The 19,480-nt window shown below is 55.1% G+C and overlaps 8 protein-coding genes across 8 annotated transcripts; 4 read left to right on the top strand and 4 right to left on the bottom strand.

Annotated features, from left to right (window-relative positions):
* Positions 1 to 314: 314 nt before the first annotated feature.
* HETIRDRAFT_320663 (uncharacterized protein) lies at positions 315 to 1,347 on the top strand (the record flags this gene model as incomplete). The annotated part of the gene is made up of 2 exons (XM_009548866.1): positions 315 to 1,253; positions 1,315 to 1,347. The coding sequence occupies 2 exons, from the start codon at positions 315 to 317 to the stop codon at positions 1,345 to 1,347; spliced, it is 972 nt and encodes a 323-aa protein (XP_009547161.1).
* A 4,452-nt stretch (positions 1,348 to 5,799) lies between these two features.
* Positions 5,800 to 6,093, top strand: HETIRDRAFT_247227 (uncharacterized protein; the record flags this gene model as incomplete). The annotated part of the gene is made up of 1 exon (XM_009548865.1): positions 5,800 to 6,093. A coding segment is annotated over one exon (294 nt), but the record flags the coding sequence as incomplete, so codon positions are not given.
* A 1,408-nt stretch (positions 6,094 to 7,501) lies between these two features.
* HETIRDRAFT_418419 (uncharacterized protein) lies at positions 7,502 to 7,786 on the bottom strand (the record flags this gene model as incomplete). The annotated part of the gene is made up of 1 exon (XM_009548864.1): positions 7,502 to 7,786. One exon carries the CDS (start codon positions 7,784 to 7,786, stop codon positions 7,502 to 7,504), a length of 285 nt encoding a protein of 94 aa, XP_009547159.1.
* A 188-nt stretch (positions 7,787 to 7,974) lies between these two features.
* gpx1 (low redox class II peroxidase) lies at positions 7,975 to 9,642 on the bottom strand (the record flags this gene model as incomplete). Its single annotated transcript, XM_009548863.1, has 10 exons — positions 7,975 to 8,013; positions 8,074 to 8,246; positions 8,308 to 8,343; positions 8,406 to 8,488; positions 8,562 to 8,687; positions 8,753 to 8,828; positions 8,884 to 9,005; positions 9,074 to 9,214; positions 9,319 to 9,508; positions 9,582 to 9,642. 10 exons carry the CDS (start codon positions 9,640 to 9,642, stop codon positions 7,975 to 7,977), a joined length of 1,047 nt encoding a protein of 348 aa, XP_009547158.1.
* A 117-nt stretch (positions 9,643 to 9,759) lies between these two features.
* On the top strand, positions 9,760 to 10,376 carry HETIRDRAFT_452006 (uncharacterized protein; the record flags this gene model as incomplete). Its single annotated transcript, XM_009548862.1, has 3 exons — positions 9,760 to 9,795; positions 9,926 to 10,154; positions 10,213 to 10,376. 3 exons carry the CDS (start codon positions 9,760 to 9,762, stop codon positions 10,374 to 10,376), a joined length of 429 nt encoding a protein of 142 aa, XP_009547157.1.
* A 391-nt stretch (positions 10,377 to 10,767) lies between these two features.
* HETIRDRAFT_418417 (uncharacterized protein) lies at positions 10,768 to 12,263 on the bottom strand (the record flags this gene model as incomplete). The annotated part of the gene is made up of 2 exons (XM_009548861.1): positions 10,768 to 12,102; positions 12,180 to 12,263. The coding sequence occupies 2 exons, from the start codon at positions 12,261 to 12,263 to the stop codon at positions 10,768 to 10,770; spliced, it is 1,419 nt and encodes a 472-aa protein (XP_009547156.1).
* Positions 12,264 to 12,753: 490 nt separating this feature from the next.
* HETIRDRAFT_321297 (uncharacterized protein) lies at positions 12,754 to 14,610 on the top strand (the record flags this gene model as incomplete). The annotated part of the gene is made up of 7 exons (XM_009548860.1): positions 12,754 to 13,075; positions 13,199 to 13,295; positions 13,393 to 13,491; positions 13,603 to 13,695; positions 13,971 to 14,080; positions 14,139 to 14,230; positions 14,347 to 14,610. The coding sequence occupies 7 exons, from the start codon at positions 12,754 to 12,756 to the stop codon at positions 14,608 to 14,610; spliced, it is 1,077 nt and encodes a 358-aa protein (XP_009547155.1).
* Positions 14,611 to 17,165: 2,555 nt separating this feature from the next.
* On the bottom strand, positions 17,166 to 17,738 carry HETIRDRAFT_240500 (uncharacterized protein; the record flags this gene model as incomplete). Its single annotated transcript, XM_009548859.1, has 1 exon — positions 17,166 to 17,738. A coding segment is annotated over one exon (573 nt), but the record flags the coding sequence as incomplete, so codon positions are not given.
* Between the last annotated feature and the right edge of the window lie 1,742 nt (positions 17,739 to 19,480).

The following is a 19,480-nucleotide window of genomic DNA, read 5'->3' as shown; positions in this document are numbered from 1 at the left end:
GTGGCTTGCTACTCGGCCTTGTCCCGTTTCTGACATCTAGATCGCTCCTGGACTAGATTGCTCGTACATACTTGCTCTGAAAAATGTATCAGTTCTGCGCGCATATGCACGAGGCCTTTAGGTTGACGGCTTCTTTGATTATAGGTAGACACTAGATGCCTTCCGCAATCCTCCTGACGTCCCATCGGTTGGAAGGCAAGACATAAATAGTGCCCTGCGCGCAGCCGCTTCTCCCGGTATGTACTATATTACCCTGACTTCACGACACCCTTCCACACTTCCATCGCCCACGACCCGTGAATATCCATCATACGATGTCGACCCCCTCCCTTGGCCTCAAAGCCGCCAGACATCCATTTGCTGACGCCGATGCCGATATCGTCCTCCGTTCCTCTGACAATGTCGATTTCCACGTTCACAGATTAATCTTGTCGAAGGCATCCCCTGTCTTCTCCGACATCTTGACCATCCCATCCTCGGCATCTGATCCTGACGCTAGTGACCAGCCACCCAACGTTGACGAGCTCAAGGATGGTATCCCGATAGTGCGCATGGCGGAAAATCAGGCAGTGCTTGACACTATTTTGCGTTTGTCGTACCCGACAGATAAACCGTCGATTTCTTCTGACCTCTCATTCGTGCGCGCACTGGTTCGAGCGATGGATAAGTACGCCATGATCATGACCTTCCCACAGACACTCGAATCGGTCATGTTGGAGGCTGCTGCGGTGCAACCTTTCGCCGTTTATGCCATTGCATGCCAGTATCGGATGTTCGAGATTGCGAATCGCATCGCGCGTATTTCACTTCTGCATCCCTTGGATTTCTCCTCTAGTCAACTGATCACGGAGGACTATGATCTCATGACATCTTCCCAATACCACCAGCTCCTGCGATATCGTCATCAAAGCGCTGCTGCGGTTCTTGAACCCATTCAGTCCCTGAAACGGCTACAACCACTGGACATACCTGGCATAAAACCTCAGCCGTCGTGTACTTGCTCTGTACTCTCGAGGTTCAACGAAGCCATTAGATATCCTCCTGCCTATGCGCTCCGTCGGGTTTCACTATATCTAGAAAGATGTGAAGCCACTCTTCGATCACGGCCCCACTCAGACACCGTCCTTGACGATAGCATCATCTTGCCCTCAATTCTGGATGCGCCTCGATGCTCGGCTTGTCAATCGTCCACGAATGAACTACGTCTCTTCAGCCGTAACCTGGAGAAAAAGTTTCGGTCGGCTCTCGAGACGGTGAGGAATGATATGTGCCTTACTCTGCGAGCATTTTCTGACGCAAACAATATGTGTTCAGGTGCAGCCACCCTTTCCAGCGGCCGTGCCATAGAGAGATGAACAGAGGATTTCTTGTACAAATGGAATTCTGATGGTTTGTACAGTTTCTTGAACTGTGCCCTGTGCGTTTCTGATTCATCAGATTCAGTGGACCCTTTCCCAGAATTTCGATCATGAATGCTTCCTTGCTTTTCCTAGCCCCTGACGCCTGATTCTGTATTTGACCCTGCTTGCCGTACGTGTATTTGAGACGTGTGATTTTGGCATACAAAAAACTGTCACAGAGGTACCGAGGGGAAATGTCTCTCTAGTAGTGTTTGCGGTCGCGAGCATTACACCGTGACCGTAGCACGGATGGGATAACACCTCACTTGGGGATGAGGACAGTGCGTCATACAAAACGAAGTCCCTGTAACATGCCCGAGTAGTGTTGAGATTGTATAAAACTAAAGAGCGATGGCAGACACGTAGTATATAGAGCACACACTTCAATCATACTATCGTCCATCCGCCACGCAGCATAGCCGGTCTTCACGAAAGCCTGTGACAGGCGAAGAGTTTGTTGTTGAGATTTACTGCAGCGACAAACGTGCACGAAGGCACAGTGGTATGTTTTGACTTCAAACGGACTATTACATAATATGTTATCAGTTTCCTTTTATGGACTCACTCGGACATGTTACCTTGCGGAGTTGATGCCTTGGTACTATACAGTTCCTATTCACACTCCGAACACACTATCGTTACCATACGTTCGTCGTTATCGAGCACCTCAGTCGTTGTCTACACGCACTGAGGTGAGCTACTATACCATTCACACTTTCGTAGATCTTTTACTGACTTACCGTAGTCATTCGTTTGCTCGCGCTTCTATTAGGTACTTGTTATATATATAAGTCGTTGTCTACACGCACTGAGTCATTCGTTTGCTCGCGCTTCTATTAGTCGGCCTCGTAAACTCTAACAGGTTATGGGCCCTGCTGATTCGTCAATGTCGTCCAGCCAGAACTTCTACAATGTTCCGAAGCTAGCCAACGATGGCACGAACTGGGTCATTTACAAAACCCGCCTTCGTACCGCTGTCGGTGCACGAGGACTGGTACCTCATCTCGACGGATCCAGCTTAAGGCCGACTGTCCCATCCCCACTTTCGGAAGACACTCCGATTTCCATGTCTGATGCCTTCGAACTCGAAAATGCACTCGACATTCTCGCAAACTGGGAACGGGATGAATACACGGTCCAGCAACAGATCTACAGCACGATTAGCGACTCCCTCTTACTCAAAATCCAATCACGAAGACTTACCTCGGTTGCCGAAGCCTGGAAGTACATGTGCAAGGAGTTCGAGGATAAGCCCGATATGGTCAAGATCGACAAGCGTCGTCGACTGACCGAGATGAGATGTCGTGATGGCGGGGATCTGCGAGCACATCTAGATGCAATGGAGAAGTTGAAAGAGGAGTTAGCAGGAATGGGGGTCAGTCTCCCGGATTCCGAATACCTACCGATCCTCGCCGCTTCACTTCCCCCTTCGTATCGGTCTTTTGTCTCGAGCATCACTGGCGCCGCGCGCATCCTGGGGCAGGACATACAACCCGACCGACTTGCCTCTCTCGTCCTTGATGAATGGGAGAATGATCAGTTGCGGAACGAGCAGGTCTCATCTTCGAGAAAACGCACCGCCACCGAACCCACATCTTCGGCTCTTTACTCACATCCAAATGCGGAGGTCTCGTCGGCCTCGTCGCAGAAGATCAAGGGCAAATGCTATAATTGTGGAAGAAAGGGTCATCGGAAAGCAGAATGCCGACAGCCAGGCGGTGGTGGTTTCAATCCCGATCAAGGCAAAGATCAAGGGGGAGGAAGGAGTGGATCGAAAGGTGCGAAAGGAGGTACCGCCGCCAATTCCGCTAGCACGACTGAGCCTGTCGGATTCACGGCCACCCTCACCTCTTCCGCACTCGCCGCTCATCGTAGGGAATCCCGAGACCTGATGACAACTTGCATCGACACCGGGGCTAGCCATCACATGTCGCCCTACAAAGAAGAAATGGAGGATTTCGTCAGTATTACTCCTGAACCCATCACTGCTGCAGACGGCGGAACCTTCATGGCAACCGGACGCGGGAACCTGAGGGTAGAAATCCCCAACGACAAGGGTGAAACATCCCCCATCATCCTACGAGACGTGCTCTATGCCCCTGGCATGGCATTTACTCTGTTATCAGTCCCACGCGCGGACAAGAACGGCTGCGCCGTGTCATTCAGAGGGGGCCGAGCCACGATTCGGAATCACGATGACCACCAGATCGGCTGTGTGCCCCTCACCGGCGGGCTCTACACTTTCACAAGCCCACGCAGGGTTCCCTTACAGGCCAATGTGGCCACAAGCAAAGCACTCGCACTCACACCGGCTCAGTTGCACCGGCGGTTGGGTCACGTTGGCACTCGACAATGCAAGGAACTCGTCCGTAAGGGACTCATCCACGGAATCACACTAGTCCCCACAGCCAATGATGATGAGGATGGCAACGAGCAATGCGAGGCATGCGTGCGTGCAAAAATCCACCGCACACCATTTCCGCAGGAGAGTTCGACTCCGCGCGCGGCAAACTATGGTGGACGGTGTCACACCGACGTATGGGGCCCCGCACAGACGCCATCGATTGGCGGCGCACTGTATTTCTCGTCGTACCTGGATGAAGCAACTATGGAGTTAGCCACGAAGTTTCAGAAGACAAAGGCCGAAACACTTACCTCATACCGCACTCATGAGAAGTGGGTGGAAGTGCACCGTGGCGCACGCATCAGTGTCCTCCGGTCGGACCGCGGCGGCGAGTATACCTCGAAGGAATTTAACGGCCATCTTGCGAGTCGCGGAACCCATCACGAGTTGACTGTCCATGACTCACCGCAGCAAAACGGACGTGCCGAACGCCTCAATGGCACGCTCGTTGGCCGCGCCGTTGCAATGCTCTTGGATGCAGGTCTTCCGAAATACCTATGGGCAGAGGCAATCAGCCACTGTGTTTGGATCTGGAACAGAACTGGAACCCGTGCACTCAAGGGAATGACTCCTCTTGAGGCTGCAACGGGCAAGAAGCCAGATCTCCGGAACCTGCACGAGTGGGGTTGCAAGGTTTGGGTCAAAATTGACGGGCGGAAGAAACTGAGCCCAAAAGGGGACGAGGCCCGCTTTGTCGGATACGATACCGCTAGCAAGGGCTATCGTGTCTACTGGCCGGGCAAACGACGCGTCAGCATCGAGCGGAACGTCGTTTTCGCAGAGGGGGGACGCGCCGATGCCGCAGATACGACCGTTCAGGTCGAGGGGGAGCCTAGGCCACACAACGCCCCGAACGTCCCGCCTGCGCCACGTCTGGACGCCTCGTCGTCGTCTGCGCCGTCCGCAACGTCTCCTGCGCCGCCCGCAACGCCGTCTGCGCGCGCGCCGTCGCCTGCGCCGCCCGCAGCTGTATCGCATCCACCCAGCCCTCAAGATTCCAACCAAGAAGGGGAACTCACCGAGGGGGAGCACCCAGACATCCTGGTGACGCCTCAGGACGCTCCCGGCGTCCCTGCGCCTCCGGATTCGATCCCTGTCGCATCTCAGAACGACCCTATCGCTGCCGCCGACGCTCCTGACGAGGAGACATCGACCTATGAGCACCAGGGACGTCCCCGCCGAAACGCGCGGCCGTCCGAGTACGTGCGACGCCTCGAACGAGGAGAAGGCGTCGCAACCGGCCTTCCGAGGTCCCTCTTTCCGACGGCAAGTCTTGCGGCCAGTCCAGGTGCGGTAGAGTCGAGCGCCACGCAGGCAGAGGACGAGGACGACGCAGAGGAAGAGGAGGGACGCACAACTTTCGAGCGCGCGATGGCTGCCAGCGTGGGAGCGGACCTCGAACCTAGAAATTTGGCGGAAGCACGCCGTGGGAAGGATTGGCCGAAGTGGGAGACAGCAATTCTCGAGGAACTGGCTATGATCAACCACTTTGGCACCTACACCCTCGTCGACCGGCCACCCCCAGGTGTCAATGTTGTTGGCAGCAAGCTCGTCTTCAGGACGAAGCGCGACGCGGAGGGCAACATCGCCAAATACAAAGTCCGGCTCGTCGCGCAGGGCTTTACCCAGGTCCCTGGACTTGATTACACCGACACCTTCGCGCCGGTCAGCAAACTCGAGTCCTTGCGCATCCTGCTCGCGCTTGCAGCCCGCGAGAACTGGGAGGTCGACCAGATGGATGTCAAGAATGCCTACTTGAATGGAGAGCTCGAAGAGGAGATCTACATGGAGCAGCCACCAGGCTTTGCAAAACCGGGCGAAGAACACAAGGTGTGTCTACTCCACAAAACCATCTATGGCCTCAAGCAATCGGGACGCCGCTGGTACAAGCGGCTCTGCGACGCTTTCGCTAAGCTGAAGCTCACGCGCTGCTCAGTTGACCATGGCATCTTTTGGTGCCGACTCGAAAACGGCATCATCATAGTCACAGCTTCAGTGGATGACCTGGCGATCTTTGCGAGCTTGAGACGACACCTTGAGAAAATCAAGGAGGGACTGAAGCAGATCTTCGAGATGACAGATCTCGGTCCGATCCACTGGTTACTTGGCATTGAGATCAAGCGGGACAGGCAGGCCCGCACTCTTTCACTCTCGCAGGCCGCGTACATCGATGTGATCATCGCACGGTTCAATCTTGACGAAGCCAACCCTCTAACGACACCCCTTGACCCCTCCTTCATTTTGAACAGCACCCAGTCACCTTCGACACCTCGCCAGTATGAGGAGATGCGGAACACGCCGTTTCGCGAGGCGATCGGTTCGCTGATGTATGCAGCACGCGGGACCCGACCTGACATTGCGTTTGCGGTCACGCACCTCTCGCAATTTATGCAGAACCCTGGGAAGGCTCATTGGGAAGGTGCGAAGCGAGTTTTTAGATACCTAAAAGGCACGCGAAGCTACCGACTGGTGTTCGGGACAGAACAGCGTGGCCTTGAAGGTTTCTCGGATGCAGATTGGGCATCACAGGAGCATCGCCACTCGATTTCGGGCTATGCATTCCTCATCGATGGAGGTGCTGTGTCCTGGTCAGCCAAGAAGCAAGCCATCGTAGCTCTTTCGAGCACCGAGGCTGAGTACGTTGCTGTCACACATGCTTCGAAGGAAGCTTTCTGGCTCGGTGCATTTCTCGCCGACATCTTCGGCACACCCCGCACAGCACCTATTTCACTGTTTTGTGACAACCAGTCTGCGATTGCCCTCGCGCGCGACAATGCTTTTCATGCGCGCACAAAACATATCGATATTTGTTATCACTTCATTCGCGAGGCTGTTGATGAGGGCCGCATCACTCTTGCCTACTGTCCGACAAATGAGATGGTTGCTGATATCTTCACAAAGGTGCTCCCGCGCCCGAAGGTAGAGAAGATGGCCATACTCTTAGGACTCCATGCAGTTTGAGGGGGAGTGTTGAGATTTACTGCAGCGACAAACGTGCACGAAGGCACAGTGGTATGTTTTGACTTCAAACGGACTATTACATAATATGTTATCAGTTTCCTTTTATGGACTCACTCGGACATGTTACCTTGCGGAGTTGATGCCTTGGTACTATACAGTTCCTATTCACACTCCGAACACACTATCGTTACCATACGTTCGTCGTTATCGAGCACCTCAGTCGTTGTCTACACGCACTGAGGTGAGCTACTATACCATTCACACTTTCGTAGATCTTTTACTGACTTACCGTAGTCATTCGTTTGCTCGCGCTTCTATTAGGTACTTGTTATATATATAAGTCGTTGTCTACACGCACTGAGTCATTCGTTTGCTCGCGCTTCTATTAGTCGGCCTCGTAAACTCTAACATTTGTACCGTCTATAGCATTTCCTGGAGTACAACATCCACCTTTCTCTCCAGACAGGCCTGTAAGAGCGTCGAAGCACGCCGTCATCACTGAGTGCCTCGGTGCTGCCAGCTCTGGGCGCGACGCGTACCACAGACATCACATGACCGTATCCCTCCAATCAGCGCTCAGCGCTCAGCGCCATGTGACTCCTGCTCGTCCTCGTCGCTCATCTTCTCCTTCCTTCGCATCAAACACATTGACTGAAACCACAACGTACAAAGAACACGCACACATGCTTTCAACAGGGTATACGTATATGCTCTCCACTGCTTCGAACTTCTTTACCTACTGCCACGTAAACAAAACAGACACCGTCCGAGCCACGCCCACATCCGCACGCATACACCCACCGCTGCTCCTACTGATACACCGGCGCAGATCATCAACAGATAACACCCTGCACGACCAAAGATCCCGAAAAGATAAAAAATAAAAGTATGCAAGGGCCCTAGCAGCAACGCCGTGAAAGACAATGCCGAATGGATGACGCGACTGGATTGCCGGCGGCCTCCAAGCATGTATGTACGTATGTAATGCGGGTATATGTCTGCAGCTCGGTTTTCTCTGCATGGTATACTTACTGTATTGTACAAGTCATACAGGTCGGGAGCTGCATAGAGCCCGGATTACAAGTAAGGACTGTAGGTGCGTAGTTTAGCATGTGCGCGCGGTGGAGGCAGGGGGGAGTCCAACACTCATATCCCAAAGAAAAAAGAAGGAAGGGACCGAGAGAACGAACGTGTCTGCGTCCTCTCGGCTTAGGCTGTGGTGGGCAAGTCCGGGAACGGCATATTGCACTGTTTCGCAAGTCGCTCAGTCAGATACCAGAGCAGACGCGCGCAGAGGTGCGCACGCACCGATTGATCAACATCCTTCTCCGACGTGCCATGCGGGAAATGTGGGCTGTCATTGACGCGCGCGGCAGGCAGGATGACCTCAGAGCAGTCGATGAGGCTGAGCTCATTCTGCCCGACAAGCGAGAGCTTCTTCATCGCGGCTTTGAACGCAGACTGCATCCGCGATTGGTTCTCTGTGACAGGAGATCAGCACTTATCTGATCTCATTCTGTTCCACAAGACAACACGACGCACTGATCATTCCTTGCCATTGACACGCTGTGCGCGAATCTGGTTCGCAAGGTGAGTCGCGATTTTAAGAGGTCCCTGCATTTGCACAGATGCAGACGTACCCCTTGCTAGCAGATAATCGGATGTGATGCGGATCACGCCGCCAAAGGGAGACATCTCTTGACCGAAATTTTTACCATCAGCCCTACAGTCACCCATCGCGAAGCCCCGTCAGCTACAATTTCGTTTTTCTGCTGGAGGGATAAGAATGCACGAACCCAGGATACATGGTACCGTTCAGCAGCGACTCGAGGTAGAACTGCGTGTCGAACGTCGCGGGCGTCGAATCAAAGGGCAGCGCGGCAATTGTTTCGTCGACTTCCTTTGATGTTGCCATTGTGTGCCTTGCAGATCGCCGCGTCCAACACATCAGACCTTTTCACCTGCACGTTTTTAGACGTGGACTCACGAGGCAAGCAGAGCGACGACCTCATTCGGGGTGAATCCCACATCGGCCATGCGGGCCAGAATGATATCGGGCGTGTCTGTGCAGGTTGTTCAGTTAAGCCCTGTCGGCGCCGGAATGCGAGGCGGACGAACGGAAGGGCTCCGGGACAGTGTCATCCGGAGCAGCAGCCTTGGCGTCCGGGCGTCCGAGATAGAAATCGAGTGTAGGTGCGCCAGGACAGTTGGTCAGCCCTACGGCACTTGCAAACTGGATACTAGACAGCACGCATGGTCATGTCACTCAATAAATCGAACATGGATGGCGCGGACAGGGTATACACACAAGTCACCGTAGCTGAGGGACACATTGTGTGTCGCGAGGAACTGCAGCTGCGCGTTGACGATCTCGTCGATACCGAGGTTGGCATCGTACGCGTTCTCGATTGATGCGAACTGCATGATGGAACCGTCGGCGCCTCCGCCGCTGAATTTGGCCGCGGGGTAGGTGTAGTCGAGCCGAGCAGTGTGACGGTGTTGATCGATCAGAACCCACCGCAAGATGACTGAAGGGGGCCGGCGTGGACGCACCCATTTGGATTCGACAGAGAATATCCGACAGCGTCATGGAAAGCGAGGCGGAGGGATCCGCGGGACTCGAAGTCGCACTCCCCCTCGAAAAAGTCGCGCTGGAGCTGGTCGCGGAGGCTGAAGAGCGGACAGCACGCCTTGTTCGTGGTGATGCTACCGTCGGCGCATTCGACGCGGGGGGTGATTGCAGCTGTTGAGCATTCCGCTCGCGTCAACGGTCTCGAATTCGTGGAAGGGAAGTTGAAACGGTTCCCTGTACGCACCATGAGCGAGCGACGAAAAAGCGAATGCAGCGAAAAGGAGAGTGGGGATGTTGAACGCCATGGCCGACGACAGGAGCTTGCAGGAGGGAAGGTGCGGAGACGGGGGCAGGAGGAAGGGGGATGTGCAAAGGGAGCGGGAGGGGTGCTATATATACCCTGGTCGCCACGTCCGCTCGTCATGGGCGATCAGGCTGGTGCACCGCGCCGAGATGAAGTGCGTCGGCCAGGGCGCCTGGAAGCTCGAGGGCTCGCCGTCGCTCGTTTGGGAAGGAAGCTTGCCGCGTTGGGCGGGCGCTCAAGACCCGCTGCCGTCAGCTGACGTCCGCTCGCTCCTTGCAGTTTAGACGTCCACCCTCGACGATGTGAACATCTCGCCACTCGTGCTCTCATCTAGCGCCCTCCCCCCTCCCATTCTCCCTCCCTTCCTTCCTCCTCGACGCTCAGTCGTCTCGCTCCAAGACGGCGCCCATTTCAACCAGAAGCTAGCGGGGTTTCGAACGAACCCCAAGGCAACGGCCGCGGGCGCACAATCTCCGTTCATTTCTCGCCGCCTTCCGCTTGGAGTCCGCGGCCGTGACGGCATTTTCAATTTTAGCCGATGGCCTCGAGTGTCGAGTCGAGACCCATACAGCACTCACCCCACCCGCCCCTCGAGAAATCTTCACGAAGCGCGGGCGTGGCATTATTGGCGCGTCGCATGTGCGCTCGCTTTCGCTTTGGGCGTCGAAGAGCTTTTTTTCCAACCTAGCTCGTTCTCGAGTCATAGGGATGCAGTGGCCCCCAGACACCAAGTAGACAAGAATCATTAGGTAACACTGTCTACCTAGCAGACGAGTGTAATTGAACATCATTTACCAGTCACCGCGACAAACGAGCAGACAGTGAGAAAAAGCCATACGGTTTGCACTGACTTCACGTAATCAAGAGACAAGATTGAGTACATACGACTTGATGGTAGTAAACCCGTCAAACTTACTTTGCGCGCGAGTGCTTGAGAAATCACACTCTCAAGTGGGAAAAAAGGGTTAAGTGTTATCAAAATTTTTATGATGTTTGTGGTCTAATACATTTCGTAGCAAGCTATGGATACACGCTGGTATATTTCTATTGTGTGATGGGTATATCTCCGTCGATGCTCGGGAGACCCGCTCCCGTGTCATCGCGTCTATGATGTGAAGGGTGTCATTCAGGGGGAAGGGGTGCGCGCACAGGCAGGAAGGATGCGGTGCGCATGGCGGCGTATGAGCGTCTGCGGTCTCTGTGCCGGGGCAGACTTCGGCGCTGCAGGAAGGTAAAGGCACGCGTCGCGGCGGATGATGACAGGCCGCTGCGACAGAGTCAATTTCAGCGCTGTCAGGAGGTCGTGGCAAGCGTCGCGGCGGACGATGGTGGGCCTCTGTGCCAGAGTCGTCTTCAGCCCTGTCGGGAGGCAGGGGCGCGCGTCGCGGCGGATGATAGCGGTGTGCGGTGCGGAAGGAGTGGTTACCGCCAACGGGAGGCAGCGGATCGCGTCGCGGCGCACGAGAGTGGTGGGGCGCTTGATCGCGACGGTCATCATCGACTTTGTGAGTAGGGAACCCGCGTCGCGGCGCACGAGCTTGGGCCGCTGTGCCGTCGCAGAGTGCTCGAGCACCGAGCGGGGGAGGCGGACGTCAAGGCGGATGAGGCAGTCGATGAGCTGCGCCCTGGAGGTGTCCCGGAACGCGAGGCGGCGCGCGAGCGTCGGCCTCTGGACTGTTCTGGGCTCGGGCACCGAGACAGGGGCGGACATGCGCTCGATGACCGCAGGGCGGGGGATGAGGGAGAGTTCGAGGCTCTGCATGGTGGGGACCTCGCAGGTCGCGAGGCCACGTGTGGGTGTGGGCCGCGGCGCTGCGCTCTCCGCCTTTGACTTGCGCGAGAGTCTGAACTGGGTCGGAAGGCGGAGGAAGGCGGGGCGGCGGAAGAGGGTCTTGGGGCGCTGCAGGGCGGCGGCGACGGACTTGCGCGTGATCCTGCAGGAGGTGGGGAGGCGGAAGAAGGCGTGGCGGCGGGTGGGGCCCTTGGGCCTCTGCGGGCGGGTGGATGAGGTGGATGAAGCGGACGGCGCAGAGGTGGACGGGGCGGATGAAGAGGACGTGGTGGATGCGGTCGAGGGGATGTATAACACGGAATACTCGGACTCGATGGAGGGAGTGCGGTTCATGCGCATGGAGGCGACCATCGAGCCGTACAGGCTGGTGTAGGTCGATGCGCGGAAGAGGTTGGGCCGGCGGTAGTAGGTGACCAGCATCTCGCCCGACGTGATGTGGGACTGTCTGGGCTGAGGGGTGGGGGTTGTGCGCGGCTGTTTGGCCTTGGTTCGCTTGGTGGGCGCCGCGTCCTGCGCGGTCGCCGAGATAGGGGTATCAAGCGAGGATGAGGCGGCGATGGTGGTGGAGTCGGCCAGCGACTCGGATGATGAAGAGACGGCGTCGACCTTGGTGTCTTTATCGCCATTGAGAACTCGGCTAACGAGGTACTGAATGACGATACAAGTGATCTGTGTGTGCGAACAAAAAAAAATGAGAAGGTGAGTAAATGCACGTTGACGGGGGAGACATCGAGGAGAGGACTTACGTAGACAGTGACCGCGATCAACGCGGTGAGGACAACCTGCATGATCAACATGACAGCAGCGTAGAGAGACTTGATTGAAAACATCTCGCAGAGATGGTTGAGCAAAGGGTGGTTAAGTTGGTAAAAAAAAGCGTTAAGACGTGGTAGTGGAGCGATGTGGGGGAAAAGTGGACAAAATAAAGTTGGTGAGGGTTTTCCTGCAAACCATGGGGGTTTATATAGACGAGAGAGGCTCGGGCTGTGAGGTTTCGTAAGAGAGAGGTTGTGAGCTCTAGGCTGGTAATGGAGGAGGCGCTGCAGGCCTAGAGACAGAATGTTAGCGAACTGAATGACGAGCATCGGGTCTCACTCTCGCGCATGAAACAGCCGCAGTGTCGAGGCTCTGTGAGCGATGGACGCGTTCGAGCAATTCAGTTCGAGTGTATTGAGTCGGTGCTACCGCTTTGGGACAGCGGGCTTACCTAATGGATGTCGATGCTCTCCGCCGCCGTGGAAGCGCCCGCTGCCGAGTCGCCTCTCTCTTTCTTTTCCCTAGAAACACATTTCTCTCATAGTCCCAACGCTGCCGCCGTCGATGTTCCTCCTCTCGCCCACGCTCCTTTTCCTCTTCTCCCTGCTCTCCCTCGCGCACGGCCAAGACACCGACACCTGCGACCCCGCGCACAACGGGCTGCGCACGGGCACCCTCCAGTACTCCTCGGACTGCAATGCGACGACGTGGTGCAACAACGGCAAGTGCGACCCCAAGGGCTGCAGGAAGGATGAGTTCCCGCTCGGATGGCCCGACAGCATCGATCTGCCGACCCGCTGCAACTCGAGCTCGTTCTGCCCCGACGAGGGCTCCGAGTGTCTCCTCAAGATGCCCGTCGGGAGTGCGTGCCAGTTTGATCGCGACGGTGCGTGCGTGCATGTCTCGGGTCGTGCTTGGCTGTGCTTCCTGGCGCTTGAGCGAGGAAATGCTGACGTGCATTGTGTGGTCGGTGGCGGCGCGTGATGATGTGGACCGTGCGCGAGTGCAGACGAGTGTCTCGCCCCGGACAACTTCAAGGAGCTCAGAGACCAGTCTGCGCGCGGCTTGAACGTGAACGGCTCCATATGTCTTAACTTTGTGTGCACGTATGTCTTTTTGCGTCTTTCCCCCATCCTTGTACCTTCCGCCGCCCTCCACCCGCCAAAATGCGATCAGAGAGCGCTGACCCTCGTCCGGCGGAAGATTCGCCAACGTGACCGTGGGACAGGCCTGCGAGGTGGAAAACACCGGGTTCACAGCCTACGGCACGGACGGCACAGAATTCATCGACATCGTGTCCAGGTAATGCATTCTCTGCCTTCACCGCCCCCACCCTCGCGCTTCCATTTTGGGCACTGACGCCCGCCGTCCGCATTGGGAATCTGCACCGGCGTATTTCCGGCGTTTAAACAGAGATAATTGTCGGATCGGGCTGTACTGTGACTCGCAACAGAAGGTCTGCATCCAGCAGAAAGCACTCGCCGTCAGCTGCTCTGCCGACAAAGAGTGCGTCTTTCGTATCCCGCCTTTCCTACCATTTTCTCTACCATTCTCTCTGGACGCTCTGAGGCTGTGAACTCAGTTGAAACTTGCGACCCGAGACATACTTACCTTCCGAGACACTTACCCGAGACCCATTCACTTTTCTGAGACTCAGTCTCGGAAACTTGCCTACCCGAGACCTATTTCTGAGACTCAGTCTCGGAGACTGGCTTACCCGAGACCTATTCACTTTTCTGATATTTACTCATGGAGACTGGCTTACGCGAAGCCCTTCATAGGTGTCTGTCCTACAACTGCCTCGCCTCCGGCGTATGCGGCAAAGACCCACGCGAGCCACATCACGTCGGCGTGTGGGTGTACGTCGTGATCGCCATCGGCATATTTGGAGGTGAGTCGTCGAACGACGTTTGGAGCGAGGGGACTAACGCATATACCGCCATCTGCAGGTATGTTTGGGACGCTGTTTGCGCTGTTCTTCTTCCACGGCCGCCAGCGCGACACGGAGCGTGAGAAGCGTCTTCAATACTGGCGCGAGCAGGTACACCCGCCGGCTTTTCTTTCTCTTGCAGCCAACTGACACCCAGCGTCTACCCTCCTCACCCCCGCCCCCGTCCCCGTCCCCGCCCCTGTCTTTGTCCGTTTCCTCGCCTCCAGAACGCCTTCCGCCAAAATATCCTCCAGATGCGCGACACCGCACGCGCGTCGATCTTCTCCTCGGGCGCGGCCGGGAGCCCGCGGAGCACGATGTACAGCCGCGACGGGGGCGATGACTTGCAGGCGCCGCTCGTGCAGCACGGCGCGCCGACCAAGAGCAGCGGGCTGCGGAACTACGTGTCGGACGACGGCTCGTACGAGCAGGGGAACGAGAACGAGGAGCTCGTGATGAGCACGCCGTATACCCACGATCGCAAGTTCTGAGCGCCGGGGGGAGAGGAATGGGGGTTGGGAGAGCGCGCGGGCGCTAAGCGTCGAGTGGACCGAACAGCAAGGAGCAGGGCGGGAATGGGATGGGATGGGATGGGCGTGCTGCATGCATACTGGTGGTGTGTGTAACGTTGGGTTCGGTGGTGCCATCGTGTGTCGCGCATCTGTTTCGTTAGTGGTTCGTCCTCTTCATACCTTAATCTGATTTGTTGGACATTAGGCTGTGGACAATTGATACCTTATCGTGAAGTGAGCGATCGGGCTAGTTTGATGAGTCGGTGGTGCGTCGATGTGTTGATGTTGAGGCGAGCTATGTGGTTTGGGGATGTTGGAGGTGAGGTGTAGGTACGTGGAATATCGGGACGGTGGGGGATACAGTATGCCGATTTGGCTCTCCGGGTATGCGACTCATCCCTTGTATCCGCCAGCGTGCACATCCAGGGTCATAGCTAAGAGATCAGAATGGTGATGGGCCCGGACGAGAGGAGCATGACTTGAGGATCTTGCCAAGCTTTGGGCGTCGGACGAAGTATCCCTTTCGTCGATTTCGGATGTTCGTTCTGTGTGAGCTCGCGCGTCTGACTCGTTCTTTCTACGCTGCTTCGAGCTGAGGACATTGTACTCGAGCAGTGTACGGGCACTATTACCTCGCGATCGTCGTCGGCGGTGAAAGCTCGTGTCATGATGTTCTATTGCACGGTTGCTCGGAGCCGTTTCATCTAACGTGCAGTGCCCAAAAAGCTGCCCGAATATAGTCACTGATGCGCTCAGACGCAAACACGGGACATGTGCATTATATGTATGCGTTGCAGAGCAGCTCGAAGTCATGCGCCTTCCTGGAGCCGCGATGGCCGCGCTCGAACGTACGTTTCCTGGCGCATCATCTTGGGAGTTGCTCACCGGCGATTCGATGGCGGCCATACGTGGCTAGACAAGAGTTTGAAGACGCCCACTTAGATTCGACAACGTGCGACGATTAGGGACGACGATCAAGAGCTCCGAGCAATGCGTTTTACTGCCATAAAACGTGTATCGTACAAATCACCCCTATAGAATGTCAGAGACCAAGTAGAAATGCTTCTGTGAATCGAAATCAAGGCTGTTTTCTGTCGAGTACTGTCTATTAGTTCATTGGTGCGCACGGATGATCCGAAGGAAAACGCACTGTGCATGAATTCCGTCACAACGTCGGCGTTAATCACGGTCTTGTTTTTCGGCGACAACCTCTGGGAAAGGAGGGGGTACCTACTCCGATCGATGTGTCGTCAGAGACATATACGGGGGCCAGGAAGTGGAACTCGCCTTGTCAATGATAGATGAAACATGGTCCTTGAGCAGTTGACTGCATTGACGCAGCTTCTCCAGAGACTTCTGGCAGGATAAGCACTCTGCTGCTTTTTCTACCATCCGTAGAAAAAATACATCTCCCCAAAGAGAATCCCCGAGCGGTTGTGTTTGGACAACTGCTTTGCAGTCATCGAGGTACTGGATGGACCACTTTGAAATAGAGAGCTCCGCATGCCGGCCACAACTCTGGCATGTCGCGACCTGCAATATCTCGGGTGGGATCCGATCCCTTACGAACGCTTCGGTAGCCAAGTCAGAGCACTTCTGGTGATATCGCAAGAGGAGTTGGTATTGACGGACTGTCATCCACTCGAGTTCAGGTCCGCTTACGGTATCGGCCAAGAATGACATCCGGAGTGTGAGGCATGCCAGACTGTTTGCGGTCGTGAACATTCGATAGTGACATGCAATAGCATACGCTGCGAATGGTCGAGTCACAGCAATGTCGAACAGAACACCCTCGAGAGTTTGAGGGAACAGGTCCAGCATCCCATACTTCTCCGCCGCTTGAAATAATTTATCGACTGACCATATATCCGCTCTTGATATCAACATTTCCTCTGGGTTATCTGTGGGACATATCAGGCGAAGAAAGCTTTCGAGCCCTTGATGGTTTTCCGTCATCTGTATGATCCTGACTCCATCATCATTGGGTTCCCGACGATGCGCATCGGAAAGAATAGTACGTTTGAGAGTTGCGGACGTTTTCGACAGAATCCAACTATGAACGTGAAAGTCGACTTTATCAGAGGAGCGAAGGATAAGATCTGCGGTGGCGTCCGTAAAAAAGGCGAGGGAAGGCGTCTTTTCGATCATGAAAGGGCCTTCCTGTGGATCTTGTGGAAATGGGAGGGCATTCTGTTGCACCAATTCATTTACTCCAAGCAAAAATTATGATGTAGCAGGATGAAGCTTACCTGTTCGATTTCCAATTTAACCTGTGTTTCTAGGCGATGGCAGAATTGAAAGATGTCATTTGAAAGATCACAATGTGAAAGACAACCTATCACTGCTGTGATCAACGGCATGAGGAGTTCGTCGGCCACCGCAGTCCGCCAGTTGGGGGTGGTTTTGAGAGTGGCCTCACAACGGTCGAGATACTCTATGAACCAAGTTGGAAAGCTGCCTGCGTAGAAGCAAGTACATGGACGGTCATAGTAGCCCAATCTTTTTCTTTTCGCAAGTATGGGGTCCCGTCGGCTAAAAACCTGAAATGCTCGGAGAGCCGAATCACGGCATTTCTGGTGATACTGGTGAAGCTGATTATATTGGTATGTTGTGATGAGATTCACGTCCTCTTCGTCGAAGGCATCGGCCAGAAAAGGCTGTTGAAGCGTGAAAGGAGCGATCTCGTTGGCGAGTGCCAATTTCTGATAGCGGCATGCAATGGCGTACGCCGCGAATGGGTGAGCCCTAGCTATGTCCCGCAGGTTTCGATCGAGGGTCTGGGGAAACAAGTCGAGCATCTCATACTTGTCCATTGCCCGAAACAATTCACGAACAGATGACAAGTCGGGAAGTTTCCCGTTGTCGGTAGGATACACCAAACGAAGTAGATTTTCCAAAACTTGACGCTGTTCCGCGACGTGAATGACAAGGATACCATCCTTGTACTCGACGCTGGCACCAGAATAGATTGTCGTGTCAGGAATGGACAATATGTCTTTGAACACGGGGGAGGCGAGCGAGAGAAGAAATTTGTGAACATGAAAGTCGACTTTGTTGGAGGAGCGGACGACAAGGTCGGCGTCAGCATCTGCAGATGGTGGACCGGCGGCTGTGCTAACGAGAGTGACGGTGGAGGACGCCATCGTTAGGTAGTTCTGTGCAGAGATTTGGAGGGGCCTAGCAGATAAGTGAGGCAAGGGAGCGACATTTGTATGAGCTGAAAGGTGGGCAGGTACTGCGGGGCAAGAAGGAACACAGGATGATGCTGCGCGCAGGGATTAGTCCGCAAAATAGGCCCAGCTTACCAACAGTGGGAGGAGAGATCACAAAACCAGTACTAATTGAGTCGGATGTGATGCTGCGACGAAGAGGCGGCAAATTGCTCGGGTCTGCAGGGTCATATGTCGGTCAAGAACAGAATACACATACACCACGACATCCAATTCGCCCCAACGATGTCCATTCAGGCCTGTTAAGGCCTGTGACGGGTAATTGGAGGAGGAAAATCTGTCGCCTGAAAAGAAAAGGAAGAAGAGAGAGGACAAGGAAACTTCGAGAGTGTCGGCGTCCGCATGGCTGCGCACACACTTGTTCCGTCTGTGATCAGTCCCAAGCAGCCCACGTGAGATACCTAAAACCTTGCGCATCCGCAGCATCGAAAAGATAGGATAGGCACTTACTATCAGCACAGGAAATCAATGCTCGAGGTACGGTATAGTGCGGTGCGGGATCCGCACGTCTCGTTGTCTACGGGTGGATTCACGGTACAATCCTTGCCCCTGAGAGATGTCTCGAATGGACGAACGAGCTCAGGAGTCTCCGAATTAACACTATACAGCTTGACATAACTGCCATCGATGATGATTGTCAAGCGAGAGAAATGGGGAAAGGAGACGCTGGTCGTTTTTGGTCAAGGACGCCTGCGTTGTCCCAGCCACTGGTCGCAGCTCTCATCCATCTCCGCATCCTCCTAGTCAACGGCTGGTACACAACGCATACTCGCTCCCGCCCAAACCAGCGGACAAGGCTCAAATGCACTTCATGCACGGGACATAGACGTTCCATTCCCGATAAGAGAACGACGTGCCTCCTAACCTAGTCGACCCCGTCGCTCTCTTCCCGCCGTTCGCACCCTTTTCTCTTTCACCACCTTCCCTCGACCACCATGGCCCAGGGATCATCCCCGTCCTATTCAGTACGAGCAAGGTTGTGCTGCATGTATTGGGAACGCCGCACTGAGCTCGCGCCATTCAATTCACTGGGTGCGTGATCCGTTCTTTGTTGAGCCGATGCGAGTAGACGAGGGTACAGCAACACATGTGAGCGCTGCCGATTTTCTTCTCAAGAGACCGACGAGAACCGCCCAGTCGTGACCGAAGGCATCGAATGCAATGTCGTCCACCAGACGTCCACCAGATGTGGACTCTAACCAGGCTCCCCACAACACACACGTACGCGCGCATCGTCGTCCGCGCGTCTCTCGAACCAGCCCAACCACCATGTCGCATATGGCTCTGGGTAGGGAGAAACGGATGCTTTAGACTTGTCCTCCAATCAGACAGACTCTCCTCCGCACGTATCTATCCCTGTTGGGAGTGATGAAGCACCAGCGCTCGAAGAGACTATACCTTCGGCATTCGCTTTCGTCGCATCTCCTGATCGTCTGCGAGGATAGATAGCAGACGAGCAGCCACCTTGGACTCTGGAGTCCTTGAATTTCCGGCGCCAGCGCGCTCGAGGAATCATTCGTTGTCGCTGTTCAGCGCTCAGCGTCTAGTTTCGGTTCTCAGGTTCTCGCTCGATCGCATTTATCGTTCGCGAGGCGCCTCGGCGGTCTCCCGATGGCTAG

The sequence above is a fragment of the Heterobasidion irregulare genome (assembly GCF_000320585.1).
Source record: "Heterobasidion irregulare TC 32-1 unplaced genomic scaffold scaffold_06, whole genome shotgun sequence".
NCBI lineage: Eukaryota > Fungi > Basidiomycota > Agaricomycetes > Russulales > Bondarzewiaceae > Heterobasidion > Heterobasidion irregulare.
The sequence above is the reverse complement of the archived record's forward strand: the minus strand, read 5'-3'. Positions and strand labels throughout refer to the sequence as shown.